Raw genomic sequence first — 23,793 nt, 5'->3', positions numbered from 1 at the left:
GGTGCCCTGATATTTTAGGTGGGTTTGGATCACATTGCTAGCAAAATCTTAGCCTTGTGTTATCTATTCATGCCTTGCTTTGTTTAAGACTTTCAAGATTATGTATGTCCAACATCACCGAGCAGCATGGAAATTCCAGGGCTCGGTTTTCTTTGGAAGGAGGGATCACTTAAAGTGTTTTGTGCTATTTGACTTCATTTGCAAATAGGCAAGATGAACATAAGTGGAGGGACAGCTGGACTCCTACAAACAGCAAATTTCATTGTATCACATCAGATCTCTAGAATAGACACATACCGACACAGATTTACTGTTTTCGGTGTTTGCTAAAAACATTTTTGTTTAGGTAAGCCTACTTAGATATATAAAGTGGACATGTATTTTAATATGTAATTTTATTTTATGACGTATATTTTAAACTGCTGATTTTAGTTATATTTTGAATTTTTTTAAGGTCAACTTATTTTTAACTTCTGAGTTTTTTCATGATTATAATTACATTTCATGTTTAAAATAAAGAGAGTTAGTGCTGTGTCAAACCCCACTGCCCACTTTAGCAAAAGTCTTTGCATCCTATGAAGGAGGGATCATTTATTCTTTTTCAGATATGAGTAAAACTTCCATGAGCATTTGGGACAAAGGTGTGAACAATGTGCCAGCACACGATGAATTTCGTTTTTTGAAGGTGTTAGTAAAAAGAGAACTCAGTCATCTTCCACTTTTAGTATGGTAAGTGGACACCACCCCCTCACCCTGCAAGATTTGCTAAAATTATTTCACTCTCACCTCAGCCTCTTTGAAGGCCACTTTAATCTGCTCACTCTCAACCTCCTAAACTTGTGACCACCAAACAGAAAACAACCTGTAATGTGGGCTGGTGGATGACTGGCACCCCCACGCCCATTTCTTCCCCAGCCAGAGGTTCATTCAGTTCTGGTGGGCTGCCAGAGATTGCTGGCTGGCTACGTTTGGCCTAGTATACTGCAAGTCTTCCCTATGGCTTTTGATTACCTGTTTTGCACCATGCTCATGGCCATCCAGTCCAAGGGATAGACATTTTTTCCAATGAGATCTTTGAACATTATGAAGGTTTCCATCAAAAAGTCCTAGGAGGAGGAAAATGTCACTGTGGATTATACCGTTTACACTAAAACAATAACAAACTTCTGAAAAACAGACAGTGATATCTTGCTCCCACATGCTCAAGTTATCATCAGTTATCCCAAAGGCTCTAAAATGAGGTACCTGTCTAGCAATAAAATGCAGCAATGAACAGACGTCATAAAACAAAATCAGTGCTAGTATTCTGCTCTTAAGAGACAATTTTCATGATGCTAGTATAGAAGTATAAATACAAATGATTAAAACAGAGAATGTCACAGTTGAATATATTCCTCTCAATTTACACCAAGTTCATAAGAAACCAGTTGAAAATATGTAAACCTACGTCACCTCACAGTGGTCCATCCACTTTATTTCTTATACTTCACCTAAAACATACAGACTGAGACCCTGAAGACATCGCATTTGTGTTAACTAATATATTCTTCACATCCATTACTGTTATATATATATATATTAAAGCCTGGACATCAATACATTTCTGATCTCCCACCCAAAGATTTAAAATACAGCAGAACCCAGCTGATATTTTAAAGATGAATCAAAGATTCAAAGATATATGTCTAGCAGCAGCTATCTCTGTCTGGTACTAGCATTCAGAGGCTATGGTCAAGGGAATGAGCAAGAACATGGCAAACCTGAGTCAAGACAAGATGGCAGTAAAACTGGAAAGAAATGGCACTGGAAGGGGTAGCTGCCAATGATTGATGAAGTCTTTGTAATCCTATCTGATTAGAAAGTACTTTGCAACAACAACATGGGACTTTTTAAGATGCAGAATTGTTACAAGTGCTATCTTCAGACTGTGGCTAATATGAATGTCCTTCCCTGTCCTAGACAAGCTAGACTTCAATATATTTAACCATGCTTCTATAACTGGATTACTGGAAAACTCTCTACATGATGCTGCCCTTGAAGCTAACTTGGAAGCTTTGGCTGATACAGAGAACGCTGCTCTACAATTGCTAACACGTACTGGGATGCTATTCTCTCAGTCAGGTGGTGTGAAGTGGTAATAGTTTCAGACTCTAAAATCTATAAGAAGGGCTTGCTGGATCAGGCCAGAGGCTCATCTAGTCCAGCATCCTAACCTCACAGTGGCCAACCAGATGCCCATGGGAAATCTGCAAGCAGGACCTGAGCCCCAGAGCATTCTCCCCTCCTGCCGTTTCCAGCAGCTGGTATTCAGAAGCACTGCTGCATCTGACCACTGATAGCTTTATCCAAGTTGGTAGCCATCACTGCCTCTTGTGTGAGCGAATTCCATTGTATAATTATCCACTGTGTAAAGAAGTACTTCCAAGAAAGACTGGAAAACAGTGCCCATCCCAGTCTGGCTGTCTAGAAGGCTACAATAAGTTGATCATAATATGAGAGGTCCAGCAGGAAATATTTATTGATTACTGTAAAGGAAATTGGGGTTGCTCATGCGTAAGTGGCCGCTGCTCTAGGCAACGTTGTCTGGCTACACCTTTCCCTGGCTGGACAGCCCTTTCTCCGTGGCTGTGTCAGTCACTGGCAGAATCCGTCAGTGGGCGTTTCCTGAACTTCTTCCAGCATAAAAGCTCTTTGACACCAAGTCTCCGCCTAGCCTCCCTGCGCGGAAGTTTTCTGCGCAGAGTGGGTGTGGCCAGCGGAGGTCCTGGGCTCTCCCCGCTGGTCTCTGTGGAAGAGTCTTGGAGCCATCTCTCCGAAGCCCTTCCCTGCTCCCCTTTCTTCCTGATGTCACGCTGATTTCCTTCCTCAGAGGAAGTGTTCCCTCTCTCCCTACTGGGTCCTTCTCCTGCATTGCTAGGGAGCCTTACCCCCACTCTTGGCTCCGATGGCAGTTCCCTGACAATTAGTTATGTATTCTTACTTTTATAACCCACATTTCCTTTGTCATGGAACCCAAGGCAGTATACATGTGGTTCCTAGCAGTCACTAATCCAGAAGGCCAAGACTTGCTTCAGCAAAGTGTGCCTTCTTTGCCTATTTGTCCCAGCACCGATCATCCACTATGGTGACCAAGTCCCAAACAAAACCTGCAGTTGCATCAATGCTACGTGTTCAAGCAGCTTGCCCAATAATAACAAATTGGAGGCTAGCCAGAAACTATCCAGTAAGATTGGGTGTCGTGACAGCTTTTCAATAAAGACCTTATAGAACCCTTAATTTATGTTCCAATGCAATATGAACTCCCACTTCCTTTAAAATAAAACAAATTCCCCTTTAATTGCAAGTTGTTGTCTTGATTCTCCCCTTGTTCTACTCAGTCATGTGATTTTATACTCCTAAAAAGATTGTTTTGGTTTTCCTTTCATAAGGAAATGAAGACTTTTCTGGCAGCTATTACTATTTTTTAATATTTTTTTACAAAAATGTTTCCTTTGATAGGAAACTGGTTGAGGTACAAGGTTAAAAGGTGCGAAGGGGGAAAACTCACTTGCTGTCCTACCCACAATTACTTACCACTAGCTCTGAGCTTGTTCGAAAAGTTTCAATATATGAGGCATAATGTTGGTCATCCATTTGGTTCAAGATTGCTGTCATGCAAGCCACAAAATGACTCTACAAGGGAAAGAGAAAGAGATTAGCAATACTGATAAGCACATTTAGGTTGAGTCGCATGAAGAAGCAGAAGAATACATTTATATTATGTGGCGCCAAAATGTACTTAAAATGTTTAGGAAGTTAGACATATAAAATCATAGTTGATCATAAATCTGATGGCAGGCAAGGGAAGAAGTGCTTCTGATTATGCTGCATAAGTGGCAATTTACAAAGATCTCTGCCACTTGGAATGAGTTGTCTTCTTGAAAAACTGGCGGTGTTTGACTACAGATACATATCTGTCAGCCAAACCCGATAAATTTAACATTGTCTTAAAATCCCTTAAATAGATTAAAATTATTGAGAATTTTGTAGAGCAATAATTATAGGAAGGGAAGACTATTTCCCCAGAGAAAAATCCCTATTTATGTAATTCCTTTAAATGCATTTTCTTTTTGAATTGTCAATTGGTTAACACGAACGCTAAGTTGGCAGGCAAAATACCCAGGCAACACCAAAAAGAAAAGAAAGTAATTTTAAGTTTTGCTGTGCAGGAAACCTGGTGGAAAACCATTGATAGCCATTTTGGAAAATTAAGTCAGATGTAGTGGGGGCATGGGACTCTGATAGATTCTATGAATTTTCTGTATGTCAACTATTATGGAGGTATTTTCCAAATAGGAAAATACCTTTTCCAAAGTATATATATAGCTTGTATTCCTGATACATCCTGTGTGACATGCTTATTACACTAATTATGCTTCATATGTGTGTTTTGGCTTTTTAAAAGAGTCCTTTGAACTACAGTCCTAAGCACATTTAACTTTCAGGTTAGCTGAACTGAAATCAAGACTTCTTACTTTTCTAATTAATGGGTTTAGAACTGTCCAAAGGCATTATTAGAAACTCCAGGTTTCTTCCAGCTACATGTGGCTATAGAGATGGAGGGGGAAATCAAATCAGTATGCATTTAAGACCAAATTTATCTAATTTGCTCTTTCTGAAACGATATGTGAACCAAAATACAGCTATCCTTCAAAATTCACAATTATCTGAATTTTTCAATGCAGTTATCCAACCAATATTCAGAAAAGTGCATATATCATTACCATTGTATTAGGCGTAAGAGTGCATAAGAACGAAGATATTCATGAAAATAGCTTACAAAAATGCACCATATTAGGGTAACTTGCCTGCAAAAGATGCGTTACTCATAACGACATATAAAAATGTATTTCTGAGGAGAAAATTGCACTAAAATGCTGATGAATTTTAATGAGGATTTAAAAATAAATAAATCACAAATTGCTGCAAAATGTTGGGAACTCAAATTAAGACTGGGAAAATGAGAAACTTGGAGAACTGAAACTGACAGTGCCTTTCAGCCCTATATGGATACAAAATGCCTTGAAAGTTTCTTGCTGCCATAACTTTTTTTAAAGAAAAACAGCAGTTTGTTGATAATTCTGAATTGTTGCTAGGAAGCAATGCTTGCGCATGCGTGCACACACACAACCCAAAGTTGGATATGTCCATCAATCAGATCGGATTCATATCAAACTTATTAGATCAGTTTGTCCGTGCTTCCAATGATTGTTCAAGCTTCTTGGTCAGAAGTTCATTTCACATATACAGCTACCCTGAGAAATCTGATTTCACCCTGTGATTTGTTTATGGTGACAAATTCAGCAAGGTCACACATCACTGTAAACTATCTGCAGTTTGACATACTCAACCATTTTGTCTACCACTTAAAGCAAGGAAAGAAGCCTCTTTAACTTCAGGTTACAGCCACTAGAGGTCTTTTTTACTTTCATATGGTAGCTTCTGTTCAGTTGGTGCTGCTTTTTTTTATTTATTCCTACGTGAGCAGACCCAGTACACTTCTGGCATATAAACAGTGAAAATTACAACATAAACGATTACTTATTCCTGCTTTTGGAGTAACATTTGTGCTACTCAGAGTTTTGGCTATCTGTAGGAGTCTAAAAGGAGATATTTCCAGCAGGTAATCACAGATCTTTCAGGTAAGGATTCGTGTGGCTTTTGTTACTGATCCTCTTCCTAATAGTAAATGCTTGTGTTTTTTTTTCTGTCTTCATGCTATGGTAGTTTACTTTTATGGGAGCAAATGTTCTGGAGAGCATGTGTATATGAAAAATGTCAGCTGCCTGCCCAGAACATCGTGCTAAAATTATAATTGCATCGTGACAAGCTTTGCTATCCAAATGTCCTGATTTTGATTTTGGGGGTGGAGGGTGGGGGATCAGAGCTAGTAGAAACCAGAAAGTAATCTATATGCAAGGATGCTGTGCAGTTTTGATCTCTTTAATAATATGTGAAATACATTCTAAATGTCTCTCTTCATTCCCAAATGATTTTCAGTAACCTCTTGTGGCGTAAGCAGCATCACTAATAGCCTTTAGGCAGAGGTACCTTGCAACTGAATCAAAATGATTTTAGAAATGTTAATCTAACTTTTAAAAATGCAGCTAGCTGTGGATTGTAGCATTATATGTTCACTGTAGCCCTGCATGTGTGCATAGACTTATCAACTGCAAATGGGAACAGTGTGAACTAACAGATGACATGCTTTGTTTTATGAAAACATTTCTGCTACCAGTGGGCTAAATTTATGGTTCTGCTACTTGAATCAGTCATCAATGGGTACTGCAGATGGGACAGATTCTAGTAAGTTTGCTGCTGAAAAGTCTTACTTCATCATGCCATGCCTGTACAGTAACTTTATAATCAACGACCCTCAATTTGTTTCCCTGTTTGAGAGATTCTTAATATTACAATTAACCGTCACCCATTTAGTTCTGAAATCTACCCCTAATCATCTGAACAGTATCCAATCAAGGAACTGCATGAGCCCAGACTTCCAGGTAGAAATGCTTGTTTCCAAGTTACCCAGAATCTCTGAAATATGTTTTCCAGAGCATCAAAACTTGAGCATACTTCAGGACTGCACAATTCAAACAGCGAAACTAGGAAATAGATGTAAGCAAATCTACCTTGTGTAAGAACAACAGACTCAAGATTGGGCTCATTGGATGCTTTTGTACACTATAGTAAACTGCCCTCTCCCTTACCAGAGCACCCTTTTCTTTTTGTCATCAGTGCTTATAACTGAAGATAAAGGCACTTTGTGCAAACACAGCCAATAAGCAATTGTGATGTGCACCATGTTGTGTTTTTAGACAGAGAAATGAGACTGTTGATACCACTAAGCATAATGAATAAATAACTAGGAGCCAAGGCAATGAAGTTGCTCAAGTGGAATCCTGACATGTCATTTCAGCTACACTTAGCCTTGTTAAAAATGTGTCTAATGATGAATCACTGCGCTGATATGCATGATTGAAACTAGGTCAAACATGTGTAAAAATAAGTGTAATCACAGCAAACACTTGACTGATGAGGGAGCACTTAACAGAATGTTAAGAGGAATAAGTCTGTTTGGAAGACATAATGCTATTTCCAATAGAAGCAATCAATAATGTGCATAAATTTCATGGCTGTGTGCACAGCAATGTCTCACCATCTGACTGTGACCATAAACTCTAAGCAAAACAACGTCCATTAAGGAAATTGGCTGACAATATTTGAAAAAATGAAATACAGACACTTTTTAGGCTGGTGAGGAAATAATGACAAGATGGGTGTTACTGAATTTATATCTATTAGCACAATAAAAAAGATGAAACTAGATGTCAAAGGAAAATGAGATACTCTTCTAGTAAATGTTCAAAGTCCTCTGACAGCAAAGAAATTATGATAAAATGATTCATTAGACTCTGAAAAAAATGTAATAAAGAACTGAGTGGCCTTAATGCATAATACTGTGACGTGTCGGCTACAGAAATGTAATATTGTACTGTGTAGAATTTAAAATAAAATAAATAGAAGTGACAACTTATCCTTATCAGAAGGAGGAACATACCTTGGTAAACTATACAAATAGATGGCTAAATTAATATATCATGATCCCTAAGAGTTTGATATGTAATTTTGATAGACTGGCAGGGGGGCAGGGAGGGAAAATACCACAGGGCTCCACAAAAAGAGATGGCAAACTTCAGCACCTAGCAACCAAAATCTCATCATACTTTACAACACCAGATGGTGACAGGTTGCCGTAGTAACTTCAAACAACATAGGAAAGCCACATAAATAAAAGAAAAGCTCTAAAAGAAGCAGGAGGAGTCAGGACACTGTGACTAATAAAGCTATTTGTCAACACTGCTCTAGCATGGCTAACCTTTGGTGCCCTTAGCAGACATTTGTGATCTTAGTAGTGTGTGGATGGCTTCCCAAACACCCTCAACACAAGACACCCTATTAGCAAAAGGGAGGTGTAAGTGTCCTACTTTCCCAACAGTGGAGTAGCTATGGCGGGGGAGGGGCTGAATAAGCAAAGCGGTAGCTGCAGAGATCAGTGAACCGCAAGTAGAACTGCCTGTGGTGACATAGGAAGTTTCATGTCTGGGATCCCCCAACCCCTGGGCATGTGTGTAGGAGAGTGACTTGTGCAAAATAAGCAGAAAGTGCACGCTAGAACACATCACATATATAATATGAACCAGTAATCGTAAAAGCTTCTTTGTTGAGACAGCAGGAGGTCCACAGTCAGCAACTTTTGGCTTTTGCCGTTGTGCTTGATGAAAACTTCCATGCAGCCATTAATGTTATTTCTATAGTAAAATCAGCATACACAGTGCTTTATAGAGTAACAATCAAAAGACAGATCCCTGATTCCATAATTTAGAATTTATCATGTATGGTCACTGCAGAACTATAAAAAGGCCACTAAGAATGTCAGGGGGTGGCACTGTTGGGTTAAACCACAGAGCCTAGCGCTTGCTGATCAGAAGGTTGGCGGTTTGAATCCCCTCAATGGGGTGAGCTCCCGTTGCTCGGTCCCTGCTCCTGCCAACCTAGCGGTTCAAAAGCACCTCGAAGTGCAAGTAGATAAATAGGTACTGCTCCAGCAGGAAGGTAAACCATGCACTGCTCTGGTTCGCCAGAAGCAGCTTAGTCATGCTGGCCACATGACCCAGAAGCTGTATGCCGGCTCCCTCGGCCGATAAAGCCAGATGAGTGCCGCAACCCCAGAGTTGGTCACGACTGGACTTAACTGTCAGGGGTCCCTTTACCTTTTAAGAATGTCAGAGGTTTAGAGTAAAAAATGAATAAGAGGAGGCAAGCACACTTTCCCCAACTGATCATATACTTATGCATAAAAGCTGATCTTTGTGTCTGCAGGAAAAATGTGAAATAAATCAGGAATAGCAGTTTCGTTAATTAGACAGCATAGTTTTGAAATAAAAAAAATAGGCTTTTTCCACAACTGCAGTGTAATCCTAAACACGTATATGAAGAAGTAGCCAGATAAGTGGGTATAGGACTGAAGACTAAGTTAGTTGTACTTAATCAATACAATTAAGTTAATCAGTTATTTTGACAGGAACTAACTACAGCTTATGGAATCTAGCTCCAATCCATTGAAAACAATATGATCTCTTCCTTCATGCCAAAGAAGCCAAGAACATTCGTGTAATACAAATGTTGGCAATCCGCTATTGTACACTAATTTTGATTGTGTTCACTAAATGTAACTAGAATGTGGAAACTCAGCCATCTTCTTTATGTTTGTCACAGCTTACTGGCGTACATTCCACAATAATCAACTCCATCACCTTCAAGATCTATTCTTTCATGCGCGTATGGTTCACGTCTTATAGTTCACTAGAGCTGTCTTCTTGTCTTTCATAGGTGACTGGAGTGTAGGCCATGCTGCCCCATCTGCACATCTTACTGACAGCTTCATGTTTTAGATTGAAAAAATAAGGTCTGCTGCCTTGGCCCACTATTTGCTTTACATTCTAGGGACATTAGGCTTAGCAGAGTTTAAGAGGATAGAAATCTACCTGCTGGACTTATTTATGGGGAAACCTAAGATATATAATTTTGAATGAACATGAGAAGGGAGTCGTAGCAGCTGGTGTTCTGCAGTTTAAAAAGGCTGCTATGGCTTATAAAATTAGGGTGCTTTTCTTCCATGCTGTATCACCCTAGTAACCAAAATATTAATGCAAGCAATTCCCCTAATGTTGTTACACTAATCTGAGCCCAAATCACTGTTAGGGGCATTTTCCCCAGTTTTTAATAATAAACTGTATTCCCCATGATCTTTGCATGTTTACTTCTGTCCCCATGTGCTTTCTCAAATGAAAATTTTTCAGTAAATAAATATGAGTGTAGCTATTCATTCAGCCATGTTCTTAGTTGCACTGTGCTACATGAAGATGAATAGATAATTCGTCAGTGTAACACTCAAATCGGAAGCATAACACTCAAAGTGGCGCACATCCAGCTTCCGAAAAATGTTCGCAAACCAGAACACTTACTTACGGGTTTGCAGTGTTTGGGTTCCAATTGTTTGAATACCAAGGTGTTTGAGAACCAAGGTACCACTGTAGTGAAGTGTTTTCACATGGAGCCAGTCAGCTAGACTTGGATACGGTGATGTGTTGCTCTTAGAGTTAGCATATGTATCTATGACATTAGTAGACATGCAAATAAACTTTTTAAAACATTATTATTTGATAGATCCGCAAAGGTACAGCTGCTGTTAAAAATGGGAAGCAGCAATTAGATAAAAAAAGAGGAACAAGTGGCCCTCCAGATTTTATTGGACTCTTAATTCCCTTCAACCCCAGCAGGCATGGCCAATGGTCAGGGGTGGTAGAAGCTGTAGTCCAAGAAATCTAGAGTGCCACAGATTCTCCTACCTTGTATTGGATCCTCTAGTTCAGCGGTTCTCAACCTGTGGGTCCCCAGATGTTGTTGGACTACAATTCCAAGCATCCCTGAGCTCTGGCCTTGCTAGCTAGGGGTGATGGGAGTTGTAGTTCAACAACATCTGGGGACCCACAGGTTGATAAAGGCTGCTCTAGTTGGTCCTATCCAACAGAAGGTTGTCACCCGCAATACCGAATTTATTGCTGTGAGCTGCAAGAATCAAGAGGATCAAGGCAGGAAACTACTTTTGATTTGATAACTTGAAGGAGGCTTGGCAATTTCTTGGCTTCAGCATGACCTGCACCCTATTTAAACAATGCTTATTTTAACTTGTGACACATTGTTTCAAGATAGCTAAGACTGACATAAATTCAACATGTGCTGAACTCAAGTTGTTACTGTAGGGGTTTTTTGTGGTTGTTGACTGCCATGAGCTGACTGGTGGAGAAATGGTACTGGCACCAGCACCCCTTAGAACTTGTTTTCATTGCCAATTTGTGCCGCTGCTGCAAAACCTATGTAGGGGATGTGACAGCAAGGCAGGGCAGCACTTCTCATTTCACCACAAGCAGCAAAATGGTCCATCCTGAGTTCAGCAAGGGATGTCTGATAATTTTAATCTTTGTAAATTCCTGTACTAAACCTGACCGGCACTTCTAGGGGCAGGTCAAAAATTAGCTTTACATATCTGAGACACAGGATAATGTTGTGACAGACCTGTATGCAACTAACATGACTGTATCAATGGATCTACCCAAGAATGACTTACTCAGATAGAATGCTTATTTTGAGAGACAATCATCATCTAAATTCATATTAGAACACATATTTATAAAATTTATCACAAAATCAGTGCAGTATGAATTTAAGGTACAACAGTGCAGTATGAATTTAAGGTACAACAAAACAAGCAGAGTTTTCCACCATGCTATTAAAAATTACTAGTCACATGGAGGGTTTATAGAACTACTGGTACAAAGATGCACTGTTTCCCAGAAGTTAAATCAGTACTATTAAGTCATATTAAGTCATATGCTGCCCAGTTCTATCCATATTCATTCAAAAGCAAGTCCAGGGTTCCCTCCTCCCCGCATGAGGTGAGCCCAGGCAGCCGCCTCAGGTGGTGGAAGCTCATGAGACAGCACCCCTGCCCATCCTGCCCCCTCTGCCCCCAGTAGAAAAGCGGTGCTGGAAGTGGTGGTGGTTTCTGGTGAGATCTCACTGAAATCTCATGCCTTCTGAAAGATCTTGCTGCTGCAGCAGCTTCGCACACACTGCCACGCAACCCAGGTAAGGGAGGGTGGGGGTGACATGGCGGTGGCAGCAACACTTTACAGTTTTGCCTCAGGGAGCGAAATGGGATACACTGCCCCTGAGCAAGTCACATCGATTTCAATGGATTTTACTCCCAACCACTTTTGCACATAATTATAGCCTAGCAGCACAATCTTAATCATGTCTACTTAGAAATAAGTCCTATTGAATTGAGTGGGGTTGCTTCTTAAACCTTCTAAAATATATATTTTTCTTGCTAGATGCTTGTTGTGTTTATAGTACAATGTGTAATTAATCCCATCATTCATTTATTTGAAGTTTTGCTTATGAATGGCTCTTTCTCTGCTGCAAATCTTCCTGTTTTTATTATAAACTTTCATGAGGCTCCACAAAGAATCTGCTGGGAGTCATAGGAGAAGTGACTGTTAATAATAGGAAATATAACTTGTGTTTCTAATTCTTGTGCTAAGTGTGAAATAACTTGCTTCTTGGCATACTGCAAAACTCTACCACAAACTAGATAAACGTTGCTAAAATGTAGTAACAAAATGAAACACAACATGAGCCTTTTTCACAAGAAATCCATAAATTTAAACTTCAATTTCCTGCGTTGTATCCACTCAAACTAGAAGTCATAACTTGTGCAAATGTAAAATCCAACTTGCCTTTTTATACACTTATTTTTGTGTTCACTTGCTATATTATCACTGTGAGTGTCAACAGGTGTAGTTCATTTAACAATGAGGCTGAGGGGAAAATTTGGAAGGGGAAATGAAAAAAAAAGGTAATGGAAAGCAGAATGGCATACAAAAGCAGCATATATCCAAATGGAATTACTTTCTCCTGTAAGGATTCCTTGTCATTCAGAGAAATGTTCAGCCATGTGGTGTGCTTTTCTGCAACATTGCCGGAACTACTGCAGAGAAAACTGCTTAAGGTTGCAATCCTATAACCACTTACCTGAGAGAAAGCCCTGCTGAATTCAGTGGGACTTACTTCTGAATAGGGATGTACTATAATGCTACAAAACTATTCAAACTTACTTGGGAGTAAACTTTATTTACTTCAGTAGGATTTACTTTTGAAAAAGCATGCATTTCTTATGATTGCCCACCTTCCACTTCAGATGTCAGCAATAATAATAATAATAATAATAATAATAATAATAATAATAGTTTATTATTTATACCCCGCGCATCTGGCTGGGTTTCCCCAGCCACTCTGGGCGACTCCCAACCGAATGTTAAAAACACAGCATTAAACATTAAAAACGTTAACTTATACTATAATATTATAGAATAGGCTTATTCAAACCGGCATATTGTGTTTTCACTTTTACGCTACTTTGGGTGTTTTTTAGCCAAATACCTTTTGCTTAATAGTCATGGCTGCACAATGAGTCTATTCTGCTTGTTGTTTATGGCTGAACAAATGCTGAACTGATTGATGCCTGGGAATGGAAACAAAGTGGATGAGGTCCAATAAAATAAATCTCAGTATTGATAAGATGGAGATACTTTTGGTGGTCCTTGAATCAACACTTCCAGAACACTCATACATGAACTTTGTGAATGCTTCTCTGATTCTGTGGAAAGAGCACTACTGAACTGTTCTAGAGACACCGCTGAAGTGAGGTAAAAAGGTAAAGGGACCCCTGACCATTAGGTCCAGTCATGACCGACTCTGGGGTTGCACGCTCATCTCGCTCTATAGGCCGAGGGAGCCGGCGTTTGTCCGCAGACAGCTTCCAGGTCATGTGGCCAGCATGACTAAGACGCTTCTGGCAAACCAGAGCAGTGCACGGAAACGCCGTTTACCTTCCCGCTGGAGCGGTGCCTATTTATCTACTTGCACTTTGACATGCTTTCGAACTGCTAGGTTGGCAGGAGCAGGGACCGAACAACGGGAGCTCACCCCGTTGTGGGGATTTGAACCGCCAACCTTCTGATCGGCAAGTCCTAGGCTCTGTGGTTTAACCCACTGCGCCAAGTGAGGTAGAACCACGTAAAAGATGCAACCTACAACACAGCTGTGTGCTCTTTGGACAAAAGAGAGGCTGGTATCAAGGACATGGAGCTTGTTATCACTGCAAAGTGTGTGGTTCTTGTGAACTACACTGCACTGAGAAAGGCAAGGACCAATGCCCAGAGGATTGCCAGACAATATGCCAATGGCTACTGCCTTAAGCTGTGTCAAAACATTCAACTTGCTGCTGATAGTGGCAATACTCACAAAATGTACGAAAGCATGAAGAAAGCCTTCGGACCAACAGTCAGAAAAACTGCACTGCTGAAAACCTTGTTTGGAGAGACCATCAGTGATTGCAGTAAGTAGATTAAGCAATGGTCAATGCACTACCAAGAACTGTACTCGTGGAAAAACATGGTCTTTGACACAGCAATTGACAGCATTCAGACTCTACCTGTCTTGGAAGAACTGGATGTTCCTCCCTCCCTTGACAAGCTAAAGAATGCCAGCAACTTTTAGGCATTTGGTAAACCCAAACATAGGACAAAATGCTAAAAGCCGGCTTCAACTCCTCCCTCATGATGCATCTCCATGGCCTTCTCTTGCAGTGCTGGGAAACAGGATCCGTGCCACAAGACATGTGCAACTCTAGCATTGTGACCCTTTACAAGAAATGCTGAGTACTGAGGAGAAAGCCTTCACCCATGTCCGCAGACAGTTTTTCCGGGTCATGTGGCCAGCATGACTAAGCCACTTCTGACGAACCAGAGCAGCGCACGGAAACGCCATTTACCTTCCCACCAGAGCGGTACCTATTTATCTACTTGCACTTTGACGTGCTTTCGAACTGCTAGGTGGGCAGAAGCTGGGACCGAGAAATGGGAGCTCACCCTGTCGCGGGGATTCGAACCACTGACCTTCCAATCGGCAAGCCCTAGGCTCTGTGGTTTAATCCACAGCGCCATCCGCATCCTAAGCTCTATTCCTTCATATCATCTGAATCTGGAGAGACCATGTGAATCCTGAACTGCTGCTTAGGTGCAGTGGTGGAATGAATGAGGGAGCTTGAATCCTGACAGGATGAAGACACTGTGGGTGAATGGTTCCAATTTCATGAATTGCCTGCCTTCCCCTGAAAGTATGCAATTTGGGGATGCTCCTGGATCCAGCTTTGTCGCTGGAGGCCCAGGTAGCCACAGTGACTAGAAGCACTTTTTAATAAGTGTAATCTTAGGAACTGGCACTGTTACAAGTGCCACATAATATTTGTTCCATACTTGGAAGAAATCATTTTTGTGTGTGTGGGCACACTTACACTTTGGAACTCCCTGCCTATTGTCATCAGGCAGACTGCTTCATTGTACTCTTTTTGGCACCTGCCTATTGGTTTAGACAGCCTATCCAAACACACAGATGTTGATGCATTTTAATCTTTTTTAAGCTACTGTTGATTTTAACAATCTTTTGAATTTTCTCAATTCCTCCCTTTACCCTTTTTATTTACATTTTTTAATGTTTTATTTTATACCACACAAAGATGGATTTAAATACATTTGTTAATTAATAAAGAAATATAAATCAGCTTCAATGATAGCAACTAAAGATCCAAAGTAGTGATTTCCTCTATGGAAGCCAGGAACTGTGCTCATAGGTAATGCCAGTGATGGAAGAATTATGGGAGGGGAATAAAGACAGAAAAGACTAATTTAGCATGCAAGGTTGTAGCTATTTCAAGATGCTTCTGACAAACTAGCATCAACACTTACACAATCATATGAGGGATCTATGACCGAGTTTGACCTTCAAGCCTTAAAATAGTTTTTTTGTGTGTGCTGCAGACAGAGATGGAAGGAGCCAGAGGCTGGGAAGCTTTGAATCAAACCAGACAAACAACAGCAGGAGATTCAAGGGTGTACCTGGCTAGAAGGAAAGGGTTTAGCCTCATCATTAATGACTTCTTTTTCCTGACATACAAACAGTCCCTACAAATTTGTGCAATAGCTCCTAGATATCAGGACAAGGCAGAAGTTAGCAAGTGAAGGTATATATCACTTAGGCAATTTGTGCTAAGAAAATGTACATCTCTAGCCAAGGAGAAAAAATACACAATACTCTTAATGCATAGACTGGGTAACTGTGGCACACAAGCTGCAATACAAATGCCATTCCATTGACTTTGAAAATTGTAGTTCACAATTAGATTTCGTTAGTCAGTCAAGTAATTTGCGCAATGTGAGTGCTCATCAGTATATTTCCGTTCGCATCAGGGACAGTTCAGATACTGTATTATGTTTAAAGAATAGTACTTTTCCCTTAAAGTATGAGGCCTCTAACGATGCCAGGCAGCTAATACTATGATTTTTTATTTTTATTTTTAATTTCAGGGATTTTCAAACTGGTACTTAATACTCAGTAACACATTTTTTGCTCATATTCTGTAGAACAACGTTTATTGAATTGCTCTTTATATATTAAGATGTGAACTAGGATGCAAAGTGGTTTTTATATCATTTCACTTCAATAAAGTACACACAACAGTATGGCTTCTAGCTCTGCCAGTTCCGGTTGCTAGAGGGCAATTATGGATTGCCACTGCTGGCCAGGAGATTAGCTAATTACAAGCCTATGATATCTTCCTGAATGCATAAATGTCTAAGTATATGGTAACAACCATATTATTGTTTATAAAACTTTAGCAGTGTTATTATCACTGAGACCAAACAGATTATTGCTTCTAGGGTACTTCAGTTGACATATAGTGAAATAGAAGAATCATATAATTTGACTGAAGAAAATAAATATTAGGCAAGCAAAGAAGAAACAATAATCTTTAAAGACAATAACGTATATTCTGGCATACAGTATGCATTACACAAATGAACTTGGCAGGGCAACCCTCTGCTTTTAATCTTTTGAAAAGAGCCTGGGCTTTGCAATAGCATTATGCAGGGATTTGAATTAAATTTATTGAGCAGTTTCTTTACAACTCTACTGTGATTTAGCAGGATGCCCTTCTCAAAAAGATTATCTTGCAGAATGTTTGACAGAAGGTACAATCAGCTTTTATCACTATCGGAAAGGTTTTCATTTTCCATATTACACTGCACAATGGGCACTCATTTTAGGAATTCTTAATATGGAATTTCAATGAACTCTATTGCTTCCATCATTCTTAGAGCCAGCTCATGACAATTTGTACCCCAGAATCTGTTTCAATGCCATGGAGAATGCTGCAGTCCATCCAGAATTTCTGCTACAGCTGCCAAAGCTAGCATCCGCTGCAACATTGCAGAGGATGCTGGGATGCATTGCTCACATCACACAGCATATTGGGTTTCCTTGGCAACCTTACTCAGCACTATTTATTTATTTATTTATTTGTTTATTTAGTCACTTTATCTTGCTCAGGGCAACCCAAAGTGACTTACAACCCGACAATAAACCCCACAGAGATATATTAAAACCAAGAGGAAAAAGAAATACGCTAAAAACATCCCACCTATTTCTAAAAAGCCACAGATGGTTGAAGCCAAAGTCCTGGGTTATAGAGGAAAGTTTTTGCCTGGTGCCTAAAGAAATGTAACAAAGGCACAAGGTGAGTCCTCTTGAGGAGAGCATTCCACAAACGGGGAGGCCTGTTCTTTTGCTACGACCCTCCAGACCTCTTGTGGAGGGGCACATGAAGAAGGGCTTCAAATGATGAGTGCAGGCTATGGGTCAGTTCATATAGGGAGAGGCAGTCCTTGAGGTACTGCAGTCCTGAACCATTTAAGGCTTTATAGGTCAAAACTAGCACTCTGAATTGGGCCCAGAAACTAATCGGCAGTCAGTGCAGTCAGGCCAGGATTTGTGTTATATGCTCAAACTGTTTCACCTAGTGAGCAGCCTGGCCACTGAATTCTGCACCAGCTAAAGATTCTGAACCATCTTCAGGGGTATCCTCGTGTATAGCACGGTGCAGTAATATAACCAAGAGGTTACCAGAGCGTAGACGACAGAAGTTAGTTTGCTGTGGCTCACTCCAGGATAGCCCGATCTGGGCCAGAATATACCTACTGCTCCTAGAAATACATCTTCCATATATTCAACAGGAGATTTGTAATCTGCAAGGTTGTGTAAATCCATGTAGAAACTCATCTCAAAGAGCTTTGCCTGGGGTGCATTTTGTAGCATTTGAAGACCAATTCAAACAAGATGCAGAGTTACAAATAGTCTGTCATTGCATTTAAAGAATTATTAACAAATGCATATCTTATCTATTAGTGATCCATGGTCCAGAGGGAAACCATAATGGCAAACAAATGCTGTATGCATAGGAGCTACCCCGCATGCTAAGTCCCCTGTAAAGTTACAACCAACCCATGTGAAATCTAGCATATGCAACTGGTTTATGCAGATTAAGACAGATCAAATCATCACAGTACAAATACTTAAAACTAACATAAATATTAGTTTGTTCCAACTACATGATCCAGTTTACAGTTGGGTCTTTGGGTTTCTATGCCATGCAGGTTAACTAGCAGGATAAGTCTGCTTCTTCCACTGGATAAATGATACACTATTAATTGTCTATGCAGGGGCCAAGCCCTTGATGTGATCATGGATTTTAATTTCATTTTTAATGAACATTTCACTTGAGCGGTGTCCTTATCATCCTGGGTACAGCACAAGGTTATAGTATCACCTTTCCCAAGAGGATGACATAAATGCTTATCTTTGCTTTTTGTGATCTCTTTACTAGATTATTTCAACTCCTCTTCTGGATGGTAGCCAGGGGAGGCAACACATAGACTTCCATTTGATTCCTGAGTGCATCCTCTCCAGCCTTTTCACACAAAGTAAACTATAGACTCATAATTCACTAATTTTATATTGGCTTCCATTTAGTTATCTTATTGATTTTATAATCTTGTTGTATATGCTTAAGGTATTATAAAGGATTTGGGACCCCTTATTTTATTAAAACTCTACCATCATTTGACCTTTGGTTAATCTTGTAATCAGAGGGTTAACTTTTTTAAAAAAGGCTATAAGTAGTCACTGATTTTGGAATTCAGGCTCATCACACCACTTTTCATTACATATTAAAAATTAACCTAAGCAGATGCCCAAGATACCTGACCATTAAAATACTGGAACCATCCATTTATTTGCACAAAGATTCCCAGAAGCAGCTATTCTAGTTATTCTCCGGGCAACTATAAAGACACCATTTTCAAGGCAGGAAGATATAAATTAGATGCTAGATCTGTCCCCCGCCCCCCATTTCCACAACCTTTATCTAACTCACCAGAACAGATAGAGTTCATTTTTTTGTTCCTTTAGTGAAAGGGAAATGTAAAGAAACAGTGCACATCATGACCAAATGCTTTTAACATTTGGCAGTGCAATACAGGGTGACATTTTATAACCGCAGTTTGCTGTTAGCAAGACCAGAGCTACTGAATGGATGCAGCAGACATCCAAAAGGAACTTGGAAAACATAATGGGGCTTGGGTTGGATGGCCTACTGCAGCTTAACCAACTGTATTTCCTTACAGCCAAAGCCAATAGAATTACAGAACTTTAGAGTTGGGAGGGAGACTCCAAAGGTCATCTAGTCCAACATCCTGCAATGCAGGAATCTCAACTAAAGTATCCATGACAGGTGGCTATCCAGCCTCTGCTTAAAAACATCCAATGAAGGAGAGCCCACAACCTCCCGAGGTAGTCTGTCCGCTGTGAAACAGCTCTTACTTTCAGAAACCTCTTCCTGATATTTAGTTGGAATCTCCTTTCTTGTAACTTGAAGCCATTGGTTTGGGCCCAATCCTTCGGAATATGAGTAAACAAGCTTGTTCAAGCTTCCATGTGACAGCACTTTAGCTATGGCAATCATATCTCCTCTCAGCCTACTCTTTTCCAGGCTAAACATACCCAGCTCCTTCAACCATTCCTCATAAGGCTTAGTTTCCAGATCCTTGACCATCTTGGTTGTCCTCCTCTGCACACTTTCCAGCTTGTCAATATCCTTCTTAAATTGTGGCACCCAGAACTGGACACAGTACTCCAGTTTGGTCTGACCAAGGCAGACCAGAGCACAACATTAACTCCTTTGATTGGGGGACTGTACTTCTATTGATGCAGCCTAGAATAGCACTAGCTTTTTTTACTGATGCATCACGCTGTTGACTCATGTTAAGCTTGTGGTCCACTAAGACCCCTAGATCCTTTTCACATGTACTACTGGCAAGGCAGGTGTCTCCCATCTTATATTTGTGCAGCTGCTTATTCCTGCCTAAGTGTAGAACCTGACATTTATCCCTATTGAAATTGAAATAATGCTAGAACTGGATAGCTTAATATCCATTCTAGGACAGTAGCCACATTTATGGCATATATCAATTTTAAGAATGGGAGGAAAACTTACATTTAAATGTAAGAATAAGCGAGACCCAAGGCTGCACCGATTCTCAAGCTCTTGCTCTGCAATCAGACCCAAGACCTTCCCCCTCATCTGCTTATCCAAAATCATTTTATACACATTTGCTATACGAAGCAATTAGCTTATTATAATTCCTCCATAACTTATTTTAAGTCATTTTATTGTAATGCAGTGCTCCAGTTACCATAATTCAGTTCCTTAGCAAAAAAAAACACCCTTTCAGAGTCAGGATGGATATGAAAGCTGGGTATAATCACCATAGCAATGGCAAGCCCAGCATCCACGCAAAAGTAATTCCCTAAGGAAGAACAAATCATCAGGCTGAATGGGCACATAAGACAGAATCTTGGATCTAGGCTCTTAAAACACTGTCTTCAAGGACAGAACGGCTGACAGAGATTTTCTTTCAGGCTTTTTGCTGGCCTAAGCCTCCTCCTTCATCAAATGTAAGCCAAACTTTCGTTATTATAGTCATGAAAAGAGATGCTTGGTTAACAAAGTGCACCATATTGTTGTAGCTGATGACATTACTTTGCTGTCGACCACTCCACCAAAAGCGGGGCAATAAAAGATCATCAGCATGAATTCAAGGTACATAACACCAGACAACTATTTTGCCACTATACTCCTGTCCCTTAAACCAAGGCATAAAAATTATTTATTAATGTGTAAACCACTTAATACCAACCTAGGCTTCCAAGAGGTTTGCAAGCAAAAAAACAAATTATCCAAGTTTTAATTTGGTTTTTTTGACACAAAGCAGCACTTAGTCATTAGGGGACGGGTGGCGCTGTGGGTTAAACCACAGAGCCTAGGACTTGCCGATCAGAAGGTCAGCGGTTTGAATCCCCGCGACGGGGTGAGCTCCTGTTGCTCGGTCCCTGCTCCTGCCAACCTAGCAGTTTGAAAGCACGTCAAAGGTGCAAGTAGATGAATAGGTACCGCTCCGGCAGGAAGGTAAATAGCGTTTCCGTGTGCTGCTCTGGTTCGCCAGAAGCAGCTTAGTCATTCTGGCCACATGACCTGGAAGCTGTACGCTTGCTCCCTTGGCCAGTAAAGCGAGATGAGCACCGCAACCCCAAAGTCGGCACAACTGGACCTAATGGTCAGGGGTCCCTTTACCTTTACATTTACCTTTAGCACTTAGTCATGTTCTCCACCACCAACATTCTGAAGGGATGTTATGGGGGGTTTTTAGCAGACAGTTCACCCTTGAACCCAACAAGATAGCACAGAAACATCCTAAGGGCACATCAAACTGTACAGCAGCAGAACATTAGGTTTTAAAAGTGGTCCACTATGGACACCTTATACTGTTTGCACATTATGGATCACAAATTGTGACAACAAATGGTTTTATCTTGTCTCCATATGTTATCAGCACAAAGACAGGATGCAAGATAAAGTAAAACTTTCTCTTTCCAGGGAGCATTCAAACTGCTATAGTGTAGTGCCTACAAAGAACCTTCCTCAGCTTGAATGATCCCAGGCCTGCGGTCACACAGTCTTCAGATCCCCATGGAGTTCAGGGACCAATCCTGATCAGCTTCAGTAAAAGGCAAACAGAGATGTAGACAGGAAAGCCATTTTAAAGGAGTTGTGTGAAAGAGGATGGATAGACAAAAAGGTCAGCCTCTAATATGGGATGATATTTGAGGTTCACTTAGTCTAGCACACAAGCAGGAATTTTGCTTATTTGTTTTGACTTAGAACGTTTGTTCATCATAACAAAGTTATTTGGGCAGGTAAAAAAAAAGAAAATGAAAATCCAAGGCAAGATATAAAAACATTTTTAAAAACCATAAAACCTATAAAAATACAGTGAAACAGAATTTGCCACACCCTAAAAACACAGAGACCCCATTAACCTAAGTTATTTTAAAGGACTGGGTAAACAGAAAGTAGCCTCACTAGGAAAGCTATTCCACAACTAGGGTACCAGTACTGAAAAGGCCTTCACCCAAAAAGTATTAAGGAACCAGTACCTAGCATCCGGGACGCAGGTGGCGCTGTGGGTTAAAGCCTCAGCACCTAGGACTTGCCGATCGAAAGGTCGGCGGTTCGAATCCCTGCGGCGGGGTGCGCTCCCGCTGCTCGGTCCCAGCGCCTGCCAACCTAGCAGTTCGAAAGCACCTCCGGGTACAAGTAGATAAATAGGGACCGCTTACCAGCGGGAAGGTAAACGGTGTTTCCGTGTGCGGCTCTGGCTCGCCAGAGCAGCGATGTCACGCTGGCCACGTGACCCGGAAGTGTCTCCGGACAGCGCTGGCCCCTGGCCTCTTGAGTGAGATGGGCGCACAACCCCAGAGTCTGTCAAGACTGGCCCGTACGGGCAGGGGTACCTTTACCTTTACTTTACCTAGCATCCAGCTAAGCTAAATACATATCTGGAATAGGTGTAAAGTTGAAAAAGATTTCTTTCTTTCTTTCTTTCTTTCTTTCTTTCTTTCTTTCTTTCTTTCTTTCATCTATCAGGCATTTCATTGTGCACTGGGCAACAAACCTGGTGCCCTTGTGTTGGCTTGATTTGGAGAATATTGAAGACAGGAACCTTCCTCTCCTTGCTAGATGAAAGGAAACACTCAACAGCAAACAATGGATTTTTAAGGGAAAGAGAGGTTTTGGCTTGTTAAAAACCAAGTGAATGCAATCTGCATAGTTTGAACTAAAGGATGCATCTGCGCAAGCCATACATTTTTCAGTTTTGAAAGCCCCAAGCTAAACAAAGATGCTATCTTCCCTTAAGTATCAAGTTAACCTAATACATTTTGAATTAAGATACAACATGATGCCGTTAATTTACAGCTACGCTCTTCCCACAAAATAATCACCTCAGAAGATGAGCAAAATACTTCATATTGGTGCAATCTATCATCTATCTATCTATCTATCAATCATCTATCTATCTATCTATCTATCTATCTATCTATCTATCTATCATCTATCTATCTATCTATCTATCATCATCATCTATCTATCATCTATCTATCTATCTATCTATCTATCTATCTATCTATCTAATCTATCATCTATCTATCTATCTATCTATCTATCATCTATCTATCTATCTATCTATCTATCTATCTATCTATATCTATCATCTATCATCTATCTATCATCTATCTATCTATCATCTATCTATCATCTATCTATCATCTATCTATCATCTATCTACATTTCCTTTTTACAAGTTGAGTCAGTACATGTTATGCATGTTTTCATACTGGGAAGTGAAGCATTCATGCAGAGCAACTGCGAAGATGCCAGAAAGTTATCTCTGCTGAGTTTGATGTGCCTTTTCATGCTGCTTTTCTCAGGGCTCCATATTTCGAAAGCATTTTGTAGTTGGTATCTTCCTTAGCACATCAAAATGAATATATAATGTTCATTGTTTCAATAGCCTTTGCTATGTGCAAAAATAATAATTACACATAGATTCTTACGAAAAGGAGAATTTAATTATTATAATACCTGCATATAGAGGCAAATATATTTCTGGGGCCAGGTATATTTCAGTGGCTGTGTGAGGGAGCAATTGCTACTGAGTAGGGAAGATTCAGTTCACTGATAATTAACCTTTGCTAACCTGTCTACCCACAAATTTTATTGGATCATATTCGAGCCAAATGTTACCTTGCATCTTTTAAAAAATTGTAAGCTCTGTC

At 40.3% G+C, this 23,793-nt stretch overlaps 2 protein-coding genes across 9 annotated transcripts in view; one reads left to right on the top strand and one right to left on the bottom strand.

The window, feature by feature from the left end:
• DOCK2 (dedicator of cytokinesis 2) overlaps nucleotides 1-23,793 on the bottom strand; it is a 249,142-nt gene that overhangs the window by 84,564 nt on the left and 140,785 nt on the right. For all 7 annotated transcript variants that reach the window (XM_083718724.1, XM_083718730.1, XM_083718728.1 and 4 more), the window contains 2 exons: nucleotides 3,574-3,672; nucleotides 1,012-1,106 (listed from right to left, as the gene is read on the bottom strand). In XM_083718724.1, coding sequence (XP_083574850.1) covers nucleotides 1,012-1,106; nucleotides 3,574-3,672 — 194 coding nt within the window. The remainder of the gene's footprint in view (nucleotides 1-1,011; nucleotides 1,107-3,573; nucleotides 3,673-23,793) is intronic.
• The window catches only part of INSYN2B (inhibitory synaptic factor family member 2B), a 74,004-nt gene continuing 55,663 nt past the window's right edge, over nucleotides 5,453-23,793 (top strand). For both annotated transcript variants that reach the window (XM_083719317.1, XM_083719316.1), the window contains exon 1: nucleotides 5,453-5,681. The gene's annotated coding sequence lies outside the window, so the exon portion shown is untranslated. The remainder of the gene's footprint in view (nucleotides 5,682-23,793) is intronic.

Source organism: Podarcis gaigeae (genome assembly GCF_964106915.1).
Source record: "Podarcis gaigeae genome assembly, chromosome: 2".
NCBI classification, from domain to species: Eukaryota; Metazoa; Chordata; class Lepidosauria; order Squamata; family Lacertidae; genus Podarcis; species Podarcis gaigeae.
This window is presented reverse-complemented; position numbering and strand designations above follow the sequence as displayed.